The sequence below is a fragment of the Aedes aegypti genome, chromosome 1 (genome assembly GCF_002204515.2).
Source record: "Aedes aegypti strain LVP_AGWG chromosome 1, AaegL5.0 Primary Assembly, whole genome shotgun sequence".
NCBI lineage: Eukaryota > Metazoa > Arthropoda > Insecta > Diptera > Culicidae > Aedes > Aedes aegypti.
In genome coordinates this window covers 58393032-58415682 of record NC_035107.1, presented here as the reverse complement: position 1 = coordinate 58415682, position 22651 = coordinate 58393032, and the positions used below count along the sequence as shown (strand labels likewise).

Below are 22651 nucleotides of genomic sequence, written 5' to 3'. Positions count from 1 at the left end.
TTTAAATTACTGGTAAAATTATTATAGAATATCCGAGTTATAAAAAAATGTTTTCGAAAATCCTGGGAAAAAATCCTGAATAAATCTTCAACAGACTCCTTCGAATACCATTGATGTGTGTACGATTTTCCATTTTGGAAAATACGTTTTGAAGGCTAATCATTGGCCGTTTAAATTTAAAATTCGTATTTACAATATTGAGATCCAGGCTTTCAAATTGTACTTTTTTTCTGTCCAGAATTGTACTTGGTAGACTCCTGGCTATTTTTTTACTGAAGTTTCCCAGAGGATCATTAGCAGAATTATTGCTTTGCTGAATAGGGTCCTAAAGCCCTGTCTCAATTTTATTACCAAACGCTTAAGTTTAGGGCAAAAACACATGTTTACTCAATTTTTAAATGATTTTCATTGGTTTAAGTACAAATAACATTTTTTTTAATGATTTTTGAGATTTTGTCACACCCCTTGGTTTAAACTCGAATTTTGGGTATATTTTGTTTTCCGTGTCCCTTCCGAAATGTCAAATAGGAACAACCCCAGTGTTAAAACTATATGCCCTGTGGCATTTTTGTCGAAAAAGTGAATGTCAAACAAGATCACAAGTGTCAAGGTTGATATTTGAAACCATTTTTAAAATTGAAGTCAAAAAATGATATAGCCGTTATTTGAGCGGGAAAACTTGCTAAAGTAGTTGCAAGAACATGCTCTTTCGTAGTATTGAATAAAAACGAGAATTCATTAAACATTTTAGGACCCAATTATTGGTTTGCTACTGACAAGAAAAGGAATCGCGTATCTCGATGCGTGGAAAATTTCTTCCCAGAAATGGTCCAGAAAATCACATTTTTCTGATCGCAGTACGCAGTTGAAAAGAAATGTCATTTCAAATGGAGCTCTCTGTAGGAAATTTCTTGACCCATTCAGTCAAGGAATTTCCGGGATTCTTGCAGAATTCCGGAGAGGGATTCTTGCAGAATTCCGAAGAGGGATTCTTGCAGAATCCCGGAAAGGGATACTTTCAGAATCCCGGAAAGGGATACTTTCAGAATCCCGGAAAGGGATTCTTTCAGAATCCCGGAGAAGGATTCTTTCAGAATCCCGGAAAGAGATTATCTCAAAACCCTAAAAAAGATTCTTTAAGAATCCCGGAAAAGGATTCTTTCAATATCCCGGAAGGGATTCTTTCAGAATCCCGGAGAGGAATTTACGGAATTCCGGAGAGAGATTCTCTGGAAATTCCGGAGAGGGATTCTCTAAGAATTCCGGTGAGGGCTTCTCTTAGGATCTCGGAGAGGGATTCTTATAGAAAAACTTCAAAATGTTTCACCAAAATCCCGGAAATGAATCCATTCAGTGTAAGGTTTATTTTTCTTGCAAATTTGACTTTTTCCTCATTTTCGTGCATTACTGCTGTCCGCTCCCTCGTCCACAACGAAGAAACGAGACGGCACGACACGCATCATCCGCCCTTATCACCACTAGTGCAAGCGAGAAAGCACCACATCCTCGTCAGATCCGATCCCAATGTGATGGATTTTACTAAGGTGGCGCAGATCATTGATGCGTGCCACTAGTTCTCTCTTTCATTCTCCCGCTGTTCTTATGCAGCGCAAATAATGACGTCACTATTTGCGCTGCTTAAGAACAGCGGGAGAATGAAAGAGAGAACTAGTGGCACGCATCAATCATCTGCGCCACCTTAGTAAAATCCATCACATTGATCCGATCCGTGCCGTCGTCGTGATGCGATTCTGACTGAGCTGTCAAATTGGTGGAAATATGAAAATCATTTACGAGTGCAAATTCTGACCCAAAACTTGCGACGAAAATTGCGTTTTAATCCGATAAAGCTGAACCCCGATTTGTAACGCGCTGCGAAAGGTAAGTCGAGCAAGATTCCGATTACGGTGCCGGTGGATTAATTGGCGGATGCTGTTTTCTTCCGCAGAGCATCATATTTCTCCTGGGAAAGGAAAGGCAAAAACGGCAGCCATGAAGATCACCATCAAAACATTGAAGCAGGAAGCGTTCCAGATCGAGGTGGACGTCGAAAAGGACACCGTCCGGACGCTGAAGGAGAAGTTCTTCCAGGAGAGCAAACAGGACTACCCGGTCGAGCGGCAGCGGCTGATCTACCTGGGAAAAATCATGGAAGACGACCTGCCGCTCAGTCATTACAGCCTGGACGACAAGAAGTTCGTTGTGGTTATGAACAAGAAGCCCACGACGGCCCCGGCGGAACCAGCGGCCTCTAGTAGTGCCACTGCTCCAGCTGAAACCAAGAGCAGCACAGCAAAGAGCGAAAGCGGTGCACAATCGGAAGCAACCGCAGCGGCCAGTGAGGCACCGGAGGAGAAGCCCAAGGAGCAGGAGAAAAAGGAGGAGGAGGAGAAACCGAAGGAGGACAAAAAGCCGGAAGAACCGCCGCAGGATGACATCCAGATTAAGGTGCAGAGGATAACGGGTGAGTGTGGTTGATATATTTTGAAACCTGCTTATTAAGACATGTTTGGACATGTTCTTGGGAGTTTAATAGTCAAAAATGGAATAATTACTGTAAAAAGCACTGTGTGTCACCGAATTTTAATTTCAAGAAATTTCTGATATTTTTTGTAACAACAGCTGAACTACAGACGAACAGACGTAACAATAATCAAATTTCCATCGAACACCAGAGATTCCTCGAAGACTTTCCAGAACGAAATTTTTTTTATGGAGTTCAAAATCAATATTATTAGTTTGTAATGCAGTGGTGCTCAACCTAATTGATCAGGCGAGCCACCTCAATATCTCAAATATCAAAAAATCACGCGAGACGCAAAATATGTGATGATTCATTCGAACGACTCCCCATGAGATTGTAAATACCTAACAAAGACAAATTAAAGACCTCCATGTCCCTTGCAGTTGCCCAACATTTTAAGGCTCATAAGCTAATCTAGAATGCCGTGAAAAGTGTACTCCGATATGTCAAACTTGGGTACCTTTTGCACTACCGAGGGACCAAATGCAGTACTAGACTGCCCATAAATGCATAACAGTCCCACGTGAGTTTTTGTCAATTTTTAGGTGATTACGGGAAACGTCATCAAATTGCATGCACTTTCATGGTAGTATGAGAAAATGATACGTTTGTTCTAGAAATGTTGAAATCAACATCGAACTTGGTCTGTCCCGCGTTACTAATAAACGCATGTTAGTCTCGCGACTTGTGTGACAAGGACTTGCGACAAATTGTGTTGATAAGGAAGTCAAGTAAGGAAAATATACTTATCCACAATTGTTGGCTTAATCCAAAGTGTTTAGAAAAAATCTCCGACACACTTAGACGAAAGAATCGTTCAATTCAGCCAGATGAAATACAAAGCTATGGACCGATGCACATGTTCACTATCTGACGTTTGAGCGGTGCCGTGTTATTTACGTGACCATGGCAACGAGTGAATTCGGCACCGCTCAAACGTCAAATTAGTGAACTCGTGCATTGGATCGTCTTCCTCGTACGACGCCGTCTTTGAACATCCATTCGTCACACGCTCTAGCGAATATAGCTGGTTTGCTCTCGTGAATACAGAGTACCGTGTTTAGTCGAATACGGTTTTTCTTAGATATTTTAAGGTGATTATAGAACAAAGCCATACCTCAAATTTTCAAAAGCACAAGACTTGAGAACCAAACAGCGCTCCACGTTGAAAATTTATCCCATTGGTCACCACCAGGAAGCAAGCTATTTGATTGATTTTCATTGCGAATTGTTGTCAGATTCTTCAGTCTTGTGCACTTGAAAATTCAAAGTTTGGCTTCGTTTTATTATCACCTTAAGCCCGCAGTTCATTATACACCCACAAGCGATAAGCTTTACTAGATGCGATAAACGGCGCTTCTTGGCGTTGTGTCTCGCATTTAATTCTTTTTTTTTTTTCAATATATTTTGTTCTCTTGCGTTTTTGGCAAATTCATCAACGGCCGTTTGACTTCCGTCTGAGTCCATTTCATCAGTCCCCGTCACATATACTGTGTCCTCCAACGATTTCAAATAGCTTACCCAATGCTACGTCTTTAGTGGAAACTGAAATCTGCGTCGCCGCCAGCCGTCCTTATCTTCGAAGCCAGTGAATTTGTCTTCAGAGCCCGCGTCATTGTTCAACGGGTCACCATCGGCCAAATTCCTGCATTCATCCTCGGAACTATCAGAAGCACCATAACTTTTCAAATAATCGAGAGCAGTAATTTTCACAACTTTGAATGCGGACACCAAACTGTCAAAACAACAACAATTCACATGTGAAGACCGATGCATCATAGTAAGCACTGATACTGTTATGCGTTTATTCTCGTACATTCAAGAGCAAATAAACGCATATCAGTCACGCGTACATTTTCCCTTTATAATTTATTTAGTTAACATCTACACAGATAACACTGAATCAACAATTTCACGCCACAATACTCGGTTCGTGGCCGCATCTCTCCATCCTCGGTTCTGCCCACGCTCGCCAAATCGATACGCACTTGATCCGCCCACCTAGCTCGCTGCGCTCCACGCCTTCTTGTACCAACCGGATCCGAAGCGAACACCATCTTTGCAGGGTTGCTGTCCGGCATTCTTGCAACATGCCCTGCCCATCGTATCTTTCCAGCTTTGGCCACCTTCTGGATACTGGGTTCGCCGTAGAGTTGGGCGAGCTCGTGGTTCATCCTTCGCCGCGACACACCGTTTTCCTGCACACCGCCGAAGATCGTCCTAAGCACCCGACGTTCGAAGACTCCAAGTGCTTGCAGGTCCTCCTCGAGCATCGTCCACGTTTCATGCCCGTAGAGGACTACCGGCCTTATGAGCGTTTTGTACATGGTACATTTGGTGCGGGCGTGAATCTTTTTTGACCGCAGCTTCTTCTGGAGGCCATAGTAGGCCCGACTTCCACTGATGATGCGCCTCCGTATTTCACGGCCAACGTTATTGTCAGCCATCAGCGAGGATCCAAGGTAGACGAATTCGTCGACCACCTCGAACGTATCCCCGTCTATCGTAACACTGCTACCTAGGCGAGCCCTGTCGCGCTCGGCCCCACCAGCTAGCATGTACTTTGTCTTGGCCGCATTTACCACCAGTCCAACTTTTGCTGCCTCGCGTTTCAGGCGGGTGTACAGGTCTGCCACCATTTCAAATGTTCAGCCGACGATGTCCATATCATCCGCGAAGCAAATAAATTGACTGGATCTCGTAAAAATCGTACCCCGGCTGTTAAGCCCGGCTCTCCGCATAACACCTTCTAGCGCAATATTGAACAACAGGCACGAAAGTCCATCACCTTGTCGTAGTCCCCGGTGGGATCCAAACGAACTGGAGTGTTCGCCTGAAACCTTCACACAATTTTGCACACCTTCCATCGTCGCTCTTATCAGTCTCGTGAGCTTCCCGGGAAAGCTGTTCTCGTCCATGATTTTCCATAGCTCTACGCGGTCGATACTGTCGTATGCCGCCTTGAAATCGATGAAAAGGTGATGCGTTGGGACCTGATATTCACGACATTTTTGGAGGATTTGCCGTACAGTAAAGATCTGGTCCGTTGTCGATCGGCCGTCAACGAAGCCGGCTTGATAACTTCCCACGAACTCGTTTACTACAGGTGACAGACGACGGAAGATGATCTGGGATAATACTTTGTAGGCCGCATTTAGAATGGTGATCGCTCGAAAGTTCTCACAATCTAACTTGTCGCCTTTCTTGTAGATGGGCCATATTACACCTTCCTTCCACTCCTCCGGTAGCTGTTCTGTTTCCCAGATTGTGCCTATCAGCCAGTGCAGACAAATGGCCAGCCTTTTCGGACCCATCTTTATGAGTTCAGCTCCGATACCATCCTTACCAGCAGCTTTATTGTTCTTGAGCTGGTGAATGGCATCCTTAACCTCCCTCAAAGTGGGGGCTGGTTGGTTTCCATCTTCCGCAGTACTAACGAAGGCATTTCCTCCGTTGTCTCGTCCTTCATTGCCTGTGCTCTCAGCACCATTCAGGTGCTCGTCGAAGTGCTGCTTCCACCTTTCGATCACCTCATCAGGGTGGCCACCGAACCGGGAAAAACGGGAAAAAGACGGGAATTTGAATTCATCGGGAAAAAAGCGGGAAAAACCGGGAATTTGAAGCGGTCACCGGGAAAATCGGTTTTGAACGAACATCTTTAAGCTCTAAACTTACAAATCATTAAAAATTGTTTATTTAAAATAACAGCTTTGATTGTATTGTAACGAAACATCTATGAATTTGTACAAATAGGGCAAACGCTTTCTTAGAGGAGGTAGTGTGTTTTGACATGTTCCTCTCTAATAAATGATTATGTAATATTTTTCTTTGATCTACAATTCGAAAATGAGACAAGCAATCGAACAACATCCACGACATTGAATTGCTAAGCTATTTAAAACAATTATTTTTCTCGAAAATTTTTCTTCTTTGCACCTATAGTGGTGCAACAGTACCCATAGTGCAGGGTCCCATAAGCAATCAATTGATTGCGCCACTAAAGGAACAATGTTCCTAATATTGGTGCAAGGGTTTTTGAAGGGAATGTTTGAATAAATCGTAATTTCATACATTTAAATGATAGAAGGACTGGTTAGTTAAAATCACATATTTTATGATTTTATCAGACAGTTTCAGCTGTTTTCCCTTAGGTGCACCACTAATTTTAAATTTAATATGTCTTATTAAATATTAATGATTTGACTTGACTATTCTTTATAATGTTTTATTTTACTAATGGTTAACGATGTTTCGATTTACTTTTAATATTTCCTCTTACTGTCAGGGATAACATTTTTTGGACTTCTCTATAACTCATTTAACTTAAAGTTTCACATCGAAGTTGAGAAACTTCAGAAGATTTAAGCACTCAAAAATATCGCATTGAAAATAAGTCCAGATGTTATTGAAAACAATCCTTTATTTATAAGAGCTTGTAATATGATATAAGCTAACTAATCGACTAAGAATAAATAAAGTACAGATACATGCTTTTACTTGTGTGGCTTCGTTTCATTTTCAAGAGATGTGCCAGCCTCGGCTGGTAAATCTCTCAAATTAAGTTATTTATCTATCCTGTTTTTCATCATTAACTTATTTAGTTTAGAGAACCTTTCATTCTCATGAAAATCGAAGGATTAGAAATTGTGGAAATATCTTCAACCTCATTAACTGTTTGGGACCGGGACCCTGGATAATTTACTTTGGCATATGGGGCAATTATCTTGACAGTAAGATACACCTAAGCAACAAGCGTATTGTTGAAAAATATGGGTTCAATAGCTTTAAAAAAGGCTACCAAAGTGAGCAAAAACTGACAAAAATTTCCTTACTAGCACAAATAAAAACCGGGAAAATACTGAAAAATATACCGGGAAAACCGGAAAAAAAGCGGGAATTTGAAAATTGGATTTTGGTGGCCACCCTGCCTCATGCTCGTCCGTCAGAATGCTCCCATCCTTATCCCTGCACATCTCGGCTCGCGGCACGAAGCCGTTGCGGGATGCGTTGAGCTTCTGATAGAACTTACGCGTTTCTTGAGAGCGGCACAGCTGTTCCATCTCCTCGCACTCCGTCTCCTCCAGGCGGCGTTTTTTCTCCCGAAGAATCGGGTAACCAACCCCCGGTGGGAACTTTGGTCGTATGCTGACAGGGAAGGGGGGGTTTGCTTTTGCAAACCTGGAGCGTCTGTACTCCACGTTAGGAGCGGCTCACAACAGCGTCTGTTCCCCATGTCAGGGGCGGCTGATCATCGTCCGAGTGCCAGAGAAGGACTCTAAGCTAAACTGCGCACTATGGCCCTCCGAACATTTAGGGGGAATGGTCCTCCGGAAATCTAGGGGGTTGGTGTCAGGCCCTGCAAGCCAGCCGTAAAAACACATCAGCACAGGAACGTCAACGAGAGAATACGACCCGGAACAATCGGCAAAGACCACAGCGACGAAAATGGACTAGCGATTGGAAACTCGGTACGTGGAACTGCAAATCTCTCAACTTCATTGGAAGTACTCGCATACTCTCCGATGTACTGAAGACCCGCGGTTTCGACATCGTAGCGCTGCAGGAGGTGTGCTGGACAGGAGCATTGGTGCGAACGTTTAGAGGTAATCATACCATCTACCAGAGCTGCGGCAACACACGCGAGCTGGGAACAGCTTTCATAGTGATGGGTGATATGCAAAGGCGCGTGATCGGGTGGTGGCCGATCAATGAACGAATGTGCAAGTTAAGAATCAAAGGCCGATTCTTTAACTTCAGCATAATCAACGTGCATAGCCCACACTCCGGAAGCACTGATGATGACAAGGACGCATTTTACGCGCAGCTCGAACGCGAGTACGACCGCTGCCCAAGCCACGACGTCAAGATCATCATAGGAGACTTAAACGCTCAGGTTGGCCAGGAGGAGGAGTTCAGACCGACGATTGGAAAGTTCAGCGCCCACCGGCTGACGAACGAGAACGGCCTACGACTGATAGATTTTGCCGCCTCCAAGAACATGGCCATTCGTAGCACCTATTTCCAGCACAGCCTCCCGTATCGGTACACCTGGAGATCACCTCAGCAGACAGAATCGCAAATCGACCACGTTTTGATCGATGGACGGCACTTCTCCGACATAACCGACGTCAGAACCTATCGTGGCGCCAACATTGACTCCGACCACTACCTGGTGATGGTGAAACTGCGCCCAAAACTATCCGTCATCAACAATGTACGGTACCGACGCCCGCCCCGGTACAATCTCGAGCGGCTGAAACTACCGGATGTCGCCAATGCGTACGCGCAGCATCTTGAGGCAGCGTTGCCGGATGAGGGCGAGCTCGATAGGGCCCCTCTTGAGGACTGCTGGAGGACAGTCAAAGCAGCCATTAACGACGCTGCCGAAAGCGTTGTCGGATATGTGGAACGGAGTTCAAGAAACGATTGGTTCGACGAGGAGTGCCAGGAGGTTTTAGAGGAGAAGAATGCAGCGCGGGCTGCAATGCTGCAGCATGGTACGCGGCAAAACGTGGAACGATACAGACTGAAGCGGAAACAGCAAACCCGCCTATTCCGGGACAAAAAGCGCCGCCTGGAAGAGGTGGAATGCCAAGAGATGGAGTTGCTGTACCGTTCTCAAGAAACGCGGAAGTTCTATCAGAAGCTCAACACATCCCGCAAAGGCTTCGTGCCGCGAGCTGAGATGTGCCGGGATAAGGATGGGAGCATCTTGACGGACGGACGCGAGGTGATCGAAAGGTGGAAGCAGCACTACGATGAACACCTGAATGGCGCAGAAAACACAGGCACAGAAGGTCAGGACAGCGAAGGCGATGGCTACGTCAGCACAGCGGACAGCGGAAATCAACCAGCTCCCACGATGGGGGAAGTTAAGGATGCCATTCAACAGCTCAAGAACAACAAAGCCGCTGGCAAGGATGGTATCGGAGCCGAACTCATCAAGATGGGCCCGGACAGGTTAGCCGCTTGTCTGCATCGGCTGATAGTCAGAATCTGGGAAACGGAACAGCTACCGGAGGAGTGGAAGCAAGGCGTTATATGCCCTATCTACAAAAAGGGCGACAAACTGGAGTGTGAAAATTATCGTGCAATCACCATCCTAAACGCCGCCTATAAAGTGCTATCCCAGATTCTCTTCCGTCGTCTATCACCTATAGCAAACGAGTTCGTGGGAAGTTATCAAGCAGGTTTCATCGACGGCCGCTCGACAACGGACCAGATCTTTTCCGTGCGACAAATCCTCCAGAAATGCCGTGAGTACCAGGTCCCTACGCACCATCTGTTCATCGATTTCAAGGCGGCATACGATAGTATCGACCGCATAGAGCTATGGAAAATCATGGACGAGAACAGCTTTCCCGGGAAGCTCACAAGATTGATCAGAGCAACGATGGACGGTGTGCAAAACTGCGTGAAGATCTCGGGCGAACACTCCAGTTCGTTCGAGTCTCGGCGGGGACTACGACAGGGCGACGGACTTTCGTGCCTGTTGTTCAATATTGCGCTTGAAGGTGTCATGCGGAGAGCCGGACTTAACAGTCGAGGCACGATTTTCACGAGATCCGGACAATTTGTTTGCTTCGCGGACGACATGGATATTATTGGGAGAAAATTTGAAACGGTGGCAGATTTGTTCACCCGCCTGAAACGCGAAGCAACAAGAGTCGGGCTAATGGTGAATGCGTCGAAAACAAAGTACATGCTGGTTGGCGGAACTGAGCGCGACAGGGCCCGCCTAGGAAGCAGTGTTACGATAGACGGGGATACCTTCGAGGTGGTGGACGAGTTCGTCTACCTCGGATCCTTGTTGACGGCTGACAACAATGTTAGTCGGGAAATACGAAGGCGCATCATCAGCGGAAGTCGTGCTTACTATGGGCTCCAGAAGAAACTGCGGTCAAGAAAGATTCACCCCCGCACCAAATGCACGATGTACAAAACGCTCATAAGACCGGTAGTCCTCTATGGGCATGAGGCGTGGACTATGCTCGAGGAGGACTTGCAAGCTCTTGGGGTTTTCGAACGCCGAGTGCTAAGGACGATCTTCGGCGGCGTGCAGGAGAACGGCGTGTGGCGGCGAAGGATGAACCACGAGCTCGCTCAACTCTACGGCGAACCCAGTATCGTGAAGGTAGCTAAAGCTGGAAGGATACGCTGGGCAGGGCATGTTGCAAGAATGCCGGACAACAACCCTGTAAAGATGGTGTTCGCCACGAATCCGGTCGGAACAAGAAGGCGTGGGGCGCAGCGAGCTAGGTGGATTGACCAGGTACACCAGGACCTGGAGAGCGTGGGTCACAGTCGAGGATGGAGAGAAGCGGCCATGAACCGAGGGAATTGGCGAAATATTGTTGGCGAGGCTTTATCAAGATAATTGATGTAAAGCCAAATAATTTCATTTTTCTCCCGAAAGAGGCGGGTTTGCTGTTGCCGTTTCCGTTTATAGCGTTCCACGTTCTGCCGGGTCCCTTACTGCAGCATGACCACCCGCGCTGCATTCTTCTCCTCCTAAACCCCCTGGCACTCCTCGTCGAACCAATCGTTCCGTCGACTCCGTCCCACGTACCCGACGTTGCTCTCAGCTGCATCGTTGATGGCTGCTTTTACTGTTCTCCTGCAGTCCTCAAGAGGGGCTTCGTCCAGCTCACCCTCTTCCGGTAATGCAGCCTCGAGTTGCTGCGCGTATGCCGCTGCGACATCCGGTTGCTTGAGCCGCTCTAGATCATACCGGGGCGGCCGTCGGTACCGTACGTTGTTAACGACGGAGAGTTTTGGACGCAGTTTGACCATCACCAGATAGTGGTCAGAGTCGATGTTAGCGCCACGATCGATAATGTCGATGCCCTGACGTCGATAATGTCGGAGAAGTGCCGACCATCAATCAGAACGTGGTCGATTTGCGATTCTGTCTGCTGTGGTGATCTCCAGGTGTATCGGTACGAAAGGCTGTGCTGGAAGTAGGTGCTACGAATGGCCATACTCTTGGAGGCGGCAAAATCAATTAGTCGTAGGCCGTTTTCGTTCGTCAGCCGGTGGGCGCTGAACTTTCCAATCGTCGGTCTGAATTCCTCCTCCTGGCCAACCTGAGCGTTTAGATCTCCTATGATGATTTTGACGTCGTGGCTTGGGCAACTATCGTACTCGCGTTCAAGCTGCGCGTAAAAAGCGTCTTTATCATCATCAGTGCTTCCGGAGTGAGGGCTGTGCATGTTTATTATGCTGAAGTTGAAGAACCGGCCTTTGATCCTCAACTTGCACATTCTCTCATTGATCGGCCACCACCCGATCACGCGCCTCTGCATATCACCCATCACTATAAAAGCTGTTCCCAGCTCATGTGTATTGCCGCAGCTCTGGTAGATGGTATGGTTAACTCTAAACGTTCGCACCATTGATCCCTTCCAACACACTTCCTGCAACGCTACGATGCCGAATCCACGGTCCTTCAGCACGTCGGCGAGTATGCGTGTGCTCCCGATGAAGTTGAGAGATTTACAGTTCCACGTACCGAGCTTCCAATCGCCAGTCCCTTTACGTCGCTGTGGTCTTCGCCGATTGTCCCGGTTCGTATTCTCTCGTTGATTATTCGTTGCTTGATTTTTTACGGCTGGCTTGCAGGGCCTGACACCAACCCCCTAGATTTCCGGTGGACCATTCCCCCTAAATGTTCGGGGGACCATAGTGCGCAGTTTAGCTTAGAGTCCTTCTCTGGCACTCGGACGATGATCAGCCGCCCCTGACATGGGGAACAGACGCTGTTGTGAGCCGCTCCTAACGTGAAGTACAGACGCTCCAGGTTTGCAAAAGCAAACTCCCCCTTCCCTGTCAGCATACGACCAAAGTTCCCACCGGGGGTTGGTTACCCGATCTTCCCCAAGGTTACTCGTACCCCGGCCAGTACCACGAGGAGGTAGGGATAGGAGTTGCTGGGCAAGAGGCTAAGGACCGCACAAAGGGGTCTATTTTATTCCTGCAGGTACGCGAGGTACCAATGGTACGCCATGCCCAGCCATTTACCGCGCCCTCCTGAAGAGATCTTCGGTTTTATTTTGAATGAAATTCATAGTAAAACGAGCAGTAATACTTGTAAGGTCACGAGGAATTCAAAAAAAAAAAGCTTTAGAAACAAACTTATAAAAATGTCTGTTCTACTTAGGAATCAAACTCTCATGTCGTGGTTCTTGTTAGGTGTCTTTTTGTATTCGTAATCCATGTAAGAACTCGTTTTGGTTTATTTTTTTTTTTTTTCAAGCAAGAGGTCTCAAAAATTCTTATTTTGAGAACAACTAGTCCTGATTTCCCCAAGGTGGGGATTGCTTATCAAACCTTCCGGTCCGCCTCATAGTTACGTACTATTTGGTGCTGGGTGTAGTTCTTGTTTTTCCAGCTGTATTGAAAAGCATGAGCCATAGTCTTTGGCATACAATCGGGTCTTTCTTTAGCAGAAAAGAACCGAAATGTCTATCGACGACCGGTGATTGCTAGCAGATATAGTGGAGAGCTTGTCTTGATACGTTCATCGCTTCAAGCTAGTTGAAAAACTGAATACACTGATTGCCTGTCGATCAGAGCCGAACTAGGCATAGATCGTCTACATACATCTGAATCTACATGTCTCCGATGTATTACATCGTTCCAGGTGGGAGTTATCTGATATGTGAATATGGTACCATAACAGAATTTTCCATCTGAACGAAGTGATAAATCATAATATTCCGCAAACTGTATCACACATCTACAGAATGTATTGCGTGAAGTTAAGACACAGCAGAGTATTGGGTACATAGGACCAAGTCCCTGCCGGGTGGCGCGAAACTGATGAGCGATAGACAATAGAATCAACAACACTGCCATAAGGGATAGTAAGCATGTGACTATTGTCGAAACTATGATTAGGAGGCAAATCAACATCCCAAGATCAAATTTTTGTTACAACCCAATGTAGGTATTATTAAATTAGGCTGTAGAAAATGATAAATATCTGATCACTTAGGAACCTTGCAACAGGTAATAAATGCCCGTAGTCTGTTTTATTCGAATACACATGTATAAATTGTTAAAATTGCCGAATCATACGCGGAATTTATTAAACTGATCATGAAATTAGGACTGAAATCATAATGATGATAGATTATCAACTTTCCTTTCGTCTTGCTATTTGTTACCGTTAGAATCACCAAACTGATTGGTTTCCCACTACTTACACCAATACAACAGCACGAAAACTGAAGTATTATAATCGCGCGTTGGAACTTTCAATATCCATATATTACATCAATAGTGAATTCTTGTATGTAGCCAGTATAAATAACAGAATCATCAACTTCTTGAACATTCTTCAACTGAAAACAGGATGCTTGTTTTATCAAACATGCTCAATCTGCACCTAAAATCTCGGATCCAAATAGTTTTCTAAATAAAAATTGTATCTAAATAAAACGTGTAGGCCAACAAAACATAATTGAGTAGGAGTTTACAAGTTACTTAGCACATGAAAAGCAGTTTAAATTAATCTATTACTAGATCAACACTAATGCTCACATTTTTATATTCTCATTTCATCATGGTCCTCATTGCTCGAGCGGAGACGAACACCCTGGAGATGGAAAAAATCGACAGCGCTACGATAAGGAAACGTAACAGATGAGAAACTATCGATACATTTATCAATTATAAAACCCCGTTTTAATGTTAACACTTTGTTTCTGTTTTTTCTGTTTTTTTCGTTTCAGCAATCAAATAACCGATCCAACTCTACTATCTTTTCGTTTCTTCTTCGTTATACTTATAGTCCTTCTGGCACTGAACCGAGTGGTGCGCCTTCCGCTTTCTTACTGGTGCTGTTTTTCCTGTACATTTGGCATAGTGTCGGAGGTGGTGTACTGTATTTGCTATACAACGCACTACTTTCGATATTGTGCTTGGCGTGTGGGGAAGCAGTACTAGTGGTGAAGCGGAGGGCGCCATTCGGTTTAGTGCCAGAGGGACTATATCTATTTAATGTATCTGAAGCTTGTGGGACCGCTTTAATTCCGGCGCCTGCTTGTGGAAGATCCCGGTGTGCTAAACGGTATAGGACATGTTAACGGGGGAGGCTTGGTAGGTCCTCACCCAGCCCGTGTCTAGATGGGCGGATAATTGTCTGCCAGGGTGTGGATTGAGCAATTACAATTACAACAACTAGTCCTGATTTCCCCAAGATATCATCTAGGAAAAAATATCAAATTCTCCCAGATAAATATTCTGGGTACGTCGCTGATGCTCAAAAATCTGAATTCCATTTTAAGGAAATAACTATTTTTTCTTAAGATTGAATATTTTTTTATATCTTTTTTCAATTTCAATTTCAATTATTTTTATTTTTACCTTAGCAATTACAAATTGTGTTTAGAGGTTAACAATCGAGATATGGAATTCCTTACAACAATGACATAGAACAAATGAGCACATTTTGTGTTAATGAACGACAAGCAACTATTTGGACCGGGAAGGGAAAGAACAAAAAAAACCTTCGAATTTACTTAGGAAAAAGACAGAAAAGAAAAGCTTAAATCTAATATCACATCAATCTCAGGGTGGCCACCGAACCGGGAAAAACGGGAAAAGCGGGAAAAAGACGGGAATTTGATTCCACCGGGAAAAAAACCGGGAATTTAAGATGACAACCGGGAAAATCGTGTTGAACGAACATTTCGGAGCTATAAATCTACAAACCAGAAGTTGTAGAAAATCGTTATATTTAAATAACACTGGAAAGCTTAAATTTGTTCTACTTTTCTCACAAGCTATGTTGTGAGAAAAGTAGAACAAATTTAAGCTTTCCAGTGTTATTTAAATATAACGATTTTCTACAACTTTCATGTTTCGAAATATGTTCAAAATCTTTCCATTAATGTCATGGTCCTTGACTCAAGAATAACATTTTTTTAACCTTTTCTCTAGCTTTTTTGACTCGATGTTTTCAATCAAGGTTCAATAAACTTTTTTTTATTGGTATAAATTATTTTCAAAATCATCTAATATTTCATTCTTCATAAAATGGACAAAAAAACTAATAAATAAGGTAGAGATCACAAATTTCTGTGCAATTTCATTGAATATTGATAATTTATTTCACCGATCGATCCGTGAAGCTGGAAAAAGTTGAGCTGTCCAAATTGAATATAGTTTGATGATATTTTACGAATTTTTGGTGATTTCTTTTCTGAATAGCGAGATCAAGATTAGACACGTGATGATTGAAATGAAAGCACTCAACAACGGAAGCTATTTGGAATTTTAACTTTTTTTGACTATATAAACTGATCGTTTATTGAACGGAATTAAAAAAATACCCAATGTTTCATCTAGTTTTTGAAGTCCAGTATATTTATATAAAAATACAAACATATGAACTTTGGCGATGTTCGCAACGCCGGCCACACATAATGATTTCTCAGATTTTCAGTGTTTGGTAAAAAGATGGATTTTCACCAAGCTTCATGTTAATTTTTCACAGACTTTTTTTAAATTTTAGCTTTCACCGAATTTTCAGTGAATTTTCGACAGTTTTGTTGTTCCACAGAAAAATCTGTTGAATCATATTTCACAGATTTTTGTTTCATTCTAAGTGTGTCGTTTGCTTTGGAGAACTGTTTATTTTCATGAAGAAAAAATCAAGAAATTGAGTTGAAATATCTTCAAATAGCTAAATCCAAAACCGGGAAAATTTTGGCGACTGTATCGGGAAAACCGGGAAAAAAGCGGGAATTTCAAAATGGAAAATTGGTGGCCACCCTGCAATCTATGCAGCCAGCTCTTGTAAAAGAGGATTTACAGATGACGAACAGCTGTTCATGAATTTGGGCATTAATCTCCGAAACCAATCATCGATCCGCTCAACGCCAGCAAGTCGGTGTACATCGTCAGTCGGATGGAAAGGGCTTAAATCCAGCGTCATCTTGAGCAAACGGTTTTGCTTAACTTGGACTTTGTTCCGGTGGGATTGTGCACAGTCATACCAAGCAGGAAAGCCATACGCAACCGTTGGCCTGAGAACAGTTTTGTATAGCAGGATCTTGGTACCAGGGTCCAAACGGGAGCGTCTTTTAACAAGAGCATACAGCATTTTAACGAGCTTATCGCATTTCTGGAGGCAGTTGGTCACGTGACAACCAAACTTTAGCTTCTGATCCAGGGTTATACCAAGATAGCCAACATTTGGTGACCATGGAAAGTCCACGCCGTTACAAGACACGTTACTTTGGGGTAGGTGCCGAGGGCTACGACGCCGAGTAAAGAATATGGCTTGCGATTTCGTTGGGTTGACTTTCACCTTCCATTTTCTTTGGTACTCTTGGATGGAGTTCTGAGCATGCTGTAGCGTTTCGATTATCGTTCCTGCATCGCGATGTGAGGCAAGGAAACCAGTGTCATCAGCGAAAAAGTAGTACTGGACTCCGTTGACTTTTACTATGTCGGCGGAAAAAATGTTGTATAGTGTTGGGCTCAGAACAGAACCTTGAGGAACACCGTATAGTACGGACATTCGATCGGACGTACAACCGTTTACAGCCACTTGGAAGGAACGATCCTTCAGGAAGCTTCGCATTATTTTCAGAATCGACATGGGAAAATTGCCCACCAACATTTTATGCAAGATCGCTTCATGCCATACTGAATCGTAGGCTTTCTCTACATCAAGGAGGATTAAGCCTGATGATTTTTCTTGCTGGAAGTTCCATCTTACTTCCTTCACCAGCCGTACGATTTGGTGGCTGGTAGAATGCCCTTTTTGAAACCCAAATTGTTCATGAGGAATCAAACGAACTGTCTCCAGATGTTTCTCGATACGCGTCAAAATGATGCGTTCGAAAAGTTTGCTCAATGTTGGCAGCAGGCTGATTGGTCTGTAGTTAGAGGGGATGGAATGGTCCTTATTCGCTTTCGGAATGGCGACAACTATAGCGTGTTTCCAGTCATCGGGAAAGTAGCATAGTTTCAGGCAAGCGGAGAAAATTTTAGCGAGAACCACATACCCTTTTCGAGGAAGTCGTTTTAGAAGCATGTTTTTGATTCCATCGTGACCAGGCGCTTTTTTGGGTTTCAAATTACGAATAATTGTGGCAATTTCCTTGGGGCGAGCTAACCAGGAGTTGTCGGCAACAGGCGGAGAAAGGTCGATCTGTTCGATTGATTGTTGTGAGCAAGTGTAAAACTTTCAGCGAGCAGTTTGGCTTTCTCCTTAGGACAAGCGAATAACGTGTCTCCACTGCGCAGCGGGGGGCTGTACTTGGTCGTTTTCTTCAGCGCTTTGGTGATGCGCCAAAGTTTATTATCGCCACGCTCCATTGAAGCTAAGGTTTGAGAAAACTTGCTGAACCGTGCGTTTGCGCACTCCCCACGAATGCGATCGTTGAGCGAAAGAACAATGTGTTTCAGCATAGGATCTCTGGTTCTCATCCACTGTCGCCGACGTCGATTACGAAGCTGGATGAGGAGTTTTGTTTCGTCAGGGATTTGCGCGACATCGTACGGACGAAGGGTGACTAGTGGCACAGCAACAGATTCTGCGTCGAGAAGAGCATCTTTGAAGAAATTGAGCGCAGCATTGATTCCGTTTTCATCACGGATGTTTGGCAACATTGGGTTATTCGGGCAAAGTTTTGTGTTTATCAACCGTTGGAAAGCAAGCCAATCTGCACGTGTGTAGCAGCGAACAGATTCAGTAGTTGTCACAGGATCGGACGACAGACTGATCTCGAAGGTAACGGGCAGGTGGTCAGACGACAGCTCGTTGTGTACGGTTGGTTTCGACATGTTGATCAAATTATTGGACAACACAATGTCTAACGTGGACGGGTGCCCTCGCCCTGAAGGAATAAACGTAGGAGAGTCCGGGAAGTTGATGTTAAAGCCGAAGTGTGAAGCCTCCTGAAACAAGATAGTTCCAGCTTTGTTATTCTTGGCACAGTTCCAAGAACGATGTCTGGCATTTAAGTCCCCAATGATGAAATACGGTGAGTTTTGCGTAACCAGAGAGCGAATTTCCCGTCGAAATTTGGACCACTCAGAGCTCCGACGCGTTCCAGGAAAATATGCAGCGATAATGCGAAGATCATTACCAGCTGATGAGATGGTAATGCCTGTTGCCTCGATTTTTTTGGTCGAAATATTCAGCTGCTTGAAAGCTAATCCTTTTCGAACAGCTATTAGTACACCTCCTCCTCTGCTGCCTTCATCACTTGATGGCCGATCGAGACGAACACAGGAGATGGATGAAGAAATGAAATATTTGGGCGCAACCAGGTTTCGGTGACGACAGCAACTTCTATGCCATGACGTTGTACAAAATCGAAAAATTCTAGCGATTTGCCGTGAACGGATCTTCCGTTCCAATTAACTACGCGCAGACATGGTAGGCTAGTCATTGTAAACGTATTTGATTATTAGCTCGGATAAAGCTAGGAATTGTTGCTCCTTAGAACGGCAGCCTTGCAAACGATGAAAAAGATCCCTCGCCAGGCAAAGAAACTCGCTGACCGAAAAAAGATTTGCGCATCGATCTGGTTGATCAGAACCCTGTAGTACTTGCGAGTAAGAAGGTCCTCCGGCAACACTACGATTGTTCAGACGATTTTGAATGTTGGAATTGATCCTAGGGAGAGAGGTCGGTGGTGCGCGGGTGTTGGGCGCTGTAGTTTTCTTCGAAGCACGCTGACGATTTTCTTCGAGTTGTTTGATATAACTCAGCCGGCAGGGGCAGCCTCGGAAATTGGCTGTGTGATTACCACTGCAGTTAGCGCACCGAATAAGACTGCGTGAGACGGAAGCATCCTTGAGGTTGGCCTTCACCGGGAGCTTGCAGTTTGCTATGAGATGTTTCTCCCCGCATTTAACACAGGATGGAGAGATGTCACAGAAGCGCATTCCATGGCCAAAGCGTTGACACCGATGGCACTGGACGGAATCGTCAGGTTTTCTGGTGAAAAATCTCCACTTCACCACCGTGTTGAACAGTGTCTTTACTCCTTGCAGCTCCGAGAGCTTGATAGATCCTTTCACGAAACAAAGCAGGTACAGCACACTTTCTTCAGGACCACTTTTTTTTCGAGAGAAAATTTTGAGGTCCAACGGGCGCACTTCATTGAGCAACAATTCCTCCTTCAGCTCAGCCAAATCATACAGTGCGAGACCCGAGAGTATGAATCGCACGGGCTGTTGGTGCGACGGAGTGTAGGTGAAAAATTCCGTGCTGGAGTCACCTTGTTTACAATAGTGATTAGAGGGCGGCGACGATTCTTCTTCGGGGCATTGAGTGGCGATTGCGATCTGTTGTTCACGTTTCCATCTGGGTCGTCAGTGGACAGCGTTTCGAAGAGGTTCTGAGTAGCAACCATAGGTTGAATTGATGGTCCGATCTCCATCGGGAGAGAATTGCGATCGTCGGCTGGAGAAGGCTGACAGTGAGTACGTTTTAGCCGCTTGGCATCGTTGCGATCACCGGAGTCGACGATTGAGGTTACCGACGGAGTTTTATCGTAATCACGGCAAATAATTATGTTGGATTGCGAACTTTGCACATTATTGCGCGGAATATTGCGACCCGAACCGTGGTTATCCACTTTAGTGGCACGAAGTTAATTATTCGGCGAAAAAAATGAGCGAAATCAACGAAAAACAACGCATCAAATTTTGCTGTTTGTGCATCAATAGCTTTGACAGCTCGAAACTGATTTTTTTTTATATCTGACTTAATCATAAAGGCACTTTCAGATCATTTGATAAACATTCATGTTTTTCGTGGAAATTAAATAAAAATCACCAGAAGTTTTTATTTTTTTCCTTATCTTGTCTACACGTTTAGAACAAAACAGATTGTTTTATTGAAGGAAAAAATGAAATTCAGTGTTAGATATTATTAGGTTAAGTACTATGTTTGGAAAATTTTTACAGTCATTTAAAATTAACTATTCGTCAATTATTTATGTTTGAAGAATTTCATATATCTGGAATTATTTTTTGAATCCTGGTAAAACCTGGAAATATCAGGGAATTTCATTTCTGTGAATGAGTAGACACCCTGATAATTAACATTAGAAAGAAAAGTAGAGCTATAGTTTATCTGCTCGGACACTAATGAAGGAGTTAGTGGTCCTGTAGTGGTATGTAATGGATATCGTCGAGATTTATGTGTTGAAGCAAAGCTAAATGAATTTGTGTCCTATAAGCTGATGGCTATCGGCGATTGGCGCAAACAGATGCCAAGAGCATTAAAGGGTTAATGCTCATGATCATTTGAACTGAAGCAATGAAAATCTTTAAGAATGTTATGTCTGTTTGTCTGTGACTCTCATACGTTAAGATATTTTCTATAAACCTTCTTATATTACTAACTAAAATCTCGCCCCATCTTCCCCTCTAATCCAAACAGAGATGGGATATTCCCTGGAGGAAGCTCGCATCGCGCTGGAGATCTGCGACAACAACCCGGACCGTGCCGTCGAGTACTTGCTCTCGGAGATTGCCACCAGTTCGATGGGCGGTGGCGGCGGTGGTGGCGGAAGTGGCGGTGGCAGCGCTGCCGTGTCCGGTGGCACCACCCAGGAAAGTAGACTGGCCTTCCTACGGGAGCATCCGACCTTCCTGGAGATGAAGCGCCTACTGCAGGAGGATCCCAGCCTGTTGCCGCATTTACTGCAGAAGATCCAATCGAGCAATCCGGATCTGATGCGCATCATCTCCGAGAACCAGGTAGAATTCCTCTCGCTGATCAACGAGGGCACGGAAGAACCGACCGGCCGGATGGGGGTCCCGCGGGAACTAGAAACGACAGCCGCCGCCATGGTGGACAGTTTGACCCAGTCCGACATGGATGCGATCGATCGACTGAAGGCACTCGGATTCCCGGAACATTTGGTCATCCAGGCGTACATTGCCTGCGAACGGAACGAGTACCAGGCGGCGGATTTCCTCGTCTCGCAGACCTTGGACGACGATGAGTAAGCGAAACCATCTATCTTTTTTCTCCCTCCTCTCTGAAGATGCGAAAGATCGAAAGTAAGTTTGATTGGATATTTGGTTTGTGAAAATATTTCCCCAATGGTTTCCATTGCCCATACTAGTGATCCAAGCATTTTCCAACGTTTCCTCGTTTTCCCACGTTCAGAACATCATTCAATTTCCTATATCCCCGTTGGTTCATTTTTTCTACTCATGGGTTACGTGTTTCAGTTTTCTCTATATAATAAGGAATTCACAATAGCTGCTTGCCTTAGTAATGATGGTAAAGTGTAGTTTCTTCTGTTTTGCGCTCCAGCCAGCTTATTGTACTTTCTCTATATTGTTTTCTAAGATGATGATGATGATGAATGATTAGCCCTACTACAGAAAATTGCATATAAAAAAAACAAGTAATTGTATACAGCAACTAAAATCTAAATTACTACACCTACGCGATTATAAAAATGAAAATTATCCATTCTTAAAATTTTGCCCCCAAATAAAATTTAAGGATTATTGTACTTTTTCCCCCTTTGTGGGGTTGTGTGGTTTGCGCGCTTTTTTTCGACTCGCCTGTAGTGAACGATATCACGGCATTGCATTTTCTTATCTATAGAGTAGCAGACTGGTAGCCGACCACTTTTTTGAGAATTGGTCACTATATTAATGCAAATGTCTTGAAGAAATCTCTATTTTTATTACATGGTCCTATTTCAACCATTATGGTCTCTAAAGTCACTATTTTGTCCCCTGTGCAGTGAATTCTGATTCAAAATACCTAGCAAGGATTTTTCCAAAATATTATTCCTCAATTCCAGTTTTCCAATGAATTTTCCTGTAGTTACTCTAGCAGATCTTCCAAAAGAGTGCCTCCAAGCAAAACATCAAGGGTTTATTCCAGATTTTCTGAAGAAATTCGTCAAAGGTTTTTCCTGGAACCCCTACAAGAATGACTCCGATGTTTTGAATTATTTATCCAGCCTTTCCCATACGAATTCCTTAGTAAAATTTACAGTTTCAGGATTTACCTTAAAAAAAAGTTTATTCTCGGAAATCTATTAAGAAGTCTTCCAGGAATTCCTCACAAAATTCGACCTAGGATTCATCACTAAGTTCCTTCAGAAATTTCTCCAACTTTTCATC

At 44.2% G+C, this 22651-nt stretch overlaps 1 protein-coding gene across 1 annotated transcript; it reads left to right on the top strand.

The window, feature by feature from the left end:
* The first annotated feature begins 1708 nt into the window (after window positions 1-1708).
* On the top strand, window positions 1709-22029 carry LOC5573407 (UV excision repair protein RAD23 homolog B). Its single transcript, XM_001654531.2, has 3 exons — window positions 1709-1881; window positions 1949-2464; window positions 20940-22029. The coding sequence occupies exons 2-3, from the start codon at window positions 1993-1995 to the stop codon at window positions 21509-21511; spliced, it is 1044 nt and encodes a 347-aa protein (XP_001654581.2). The 5' UTR covers window positions 1709-1881; window positions 1949-1992; the 3' UTR covers window positions 21512-22029.
* Window positions 22030-22651: the final 622 nt, after the last annotated feature.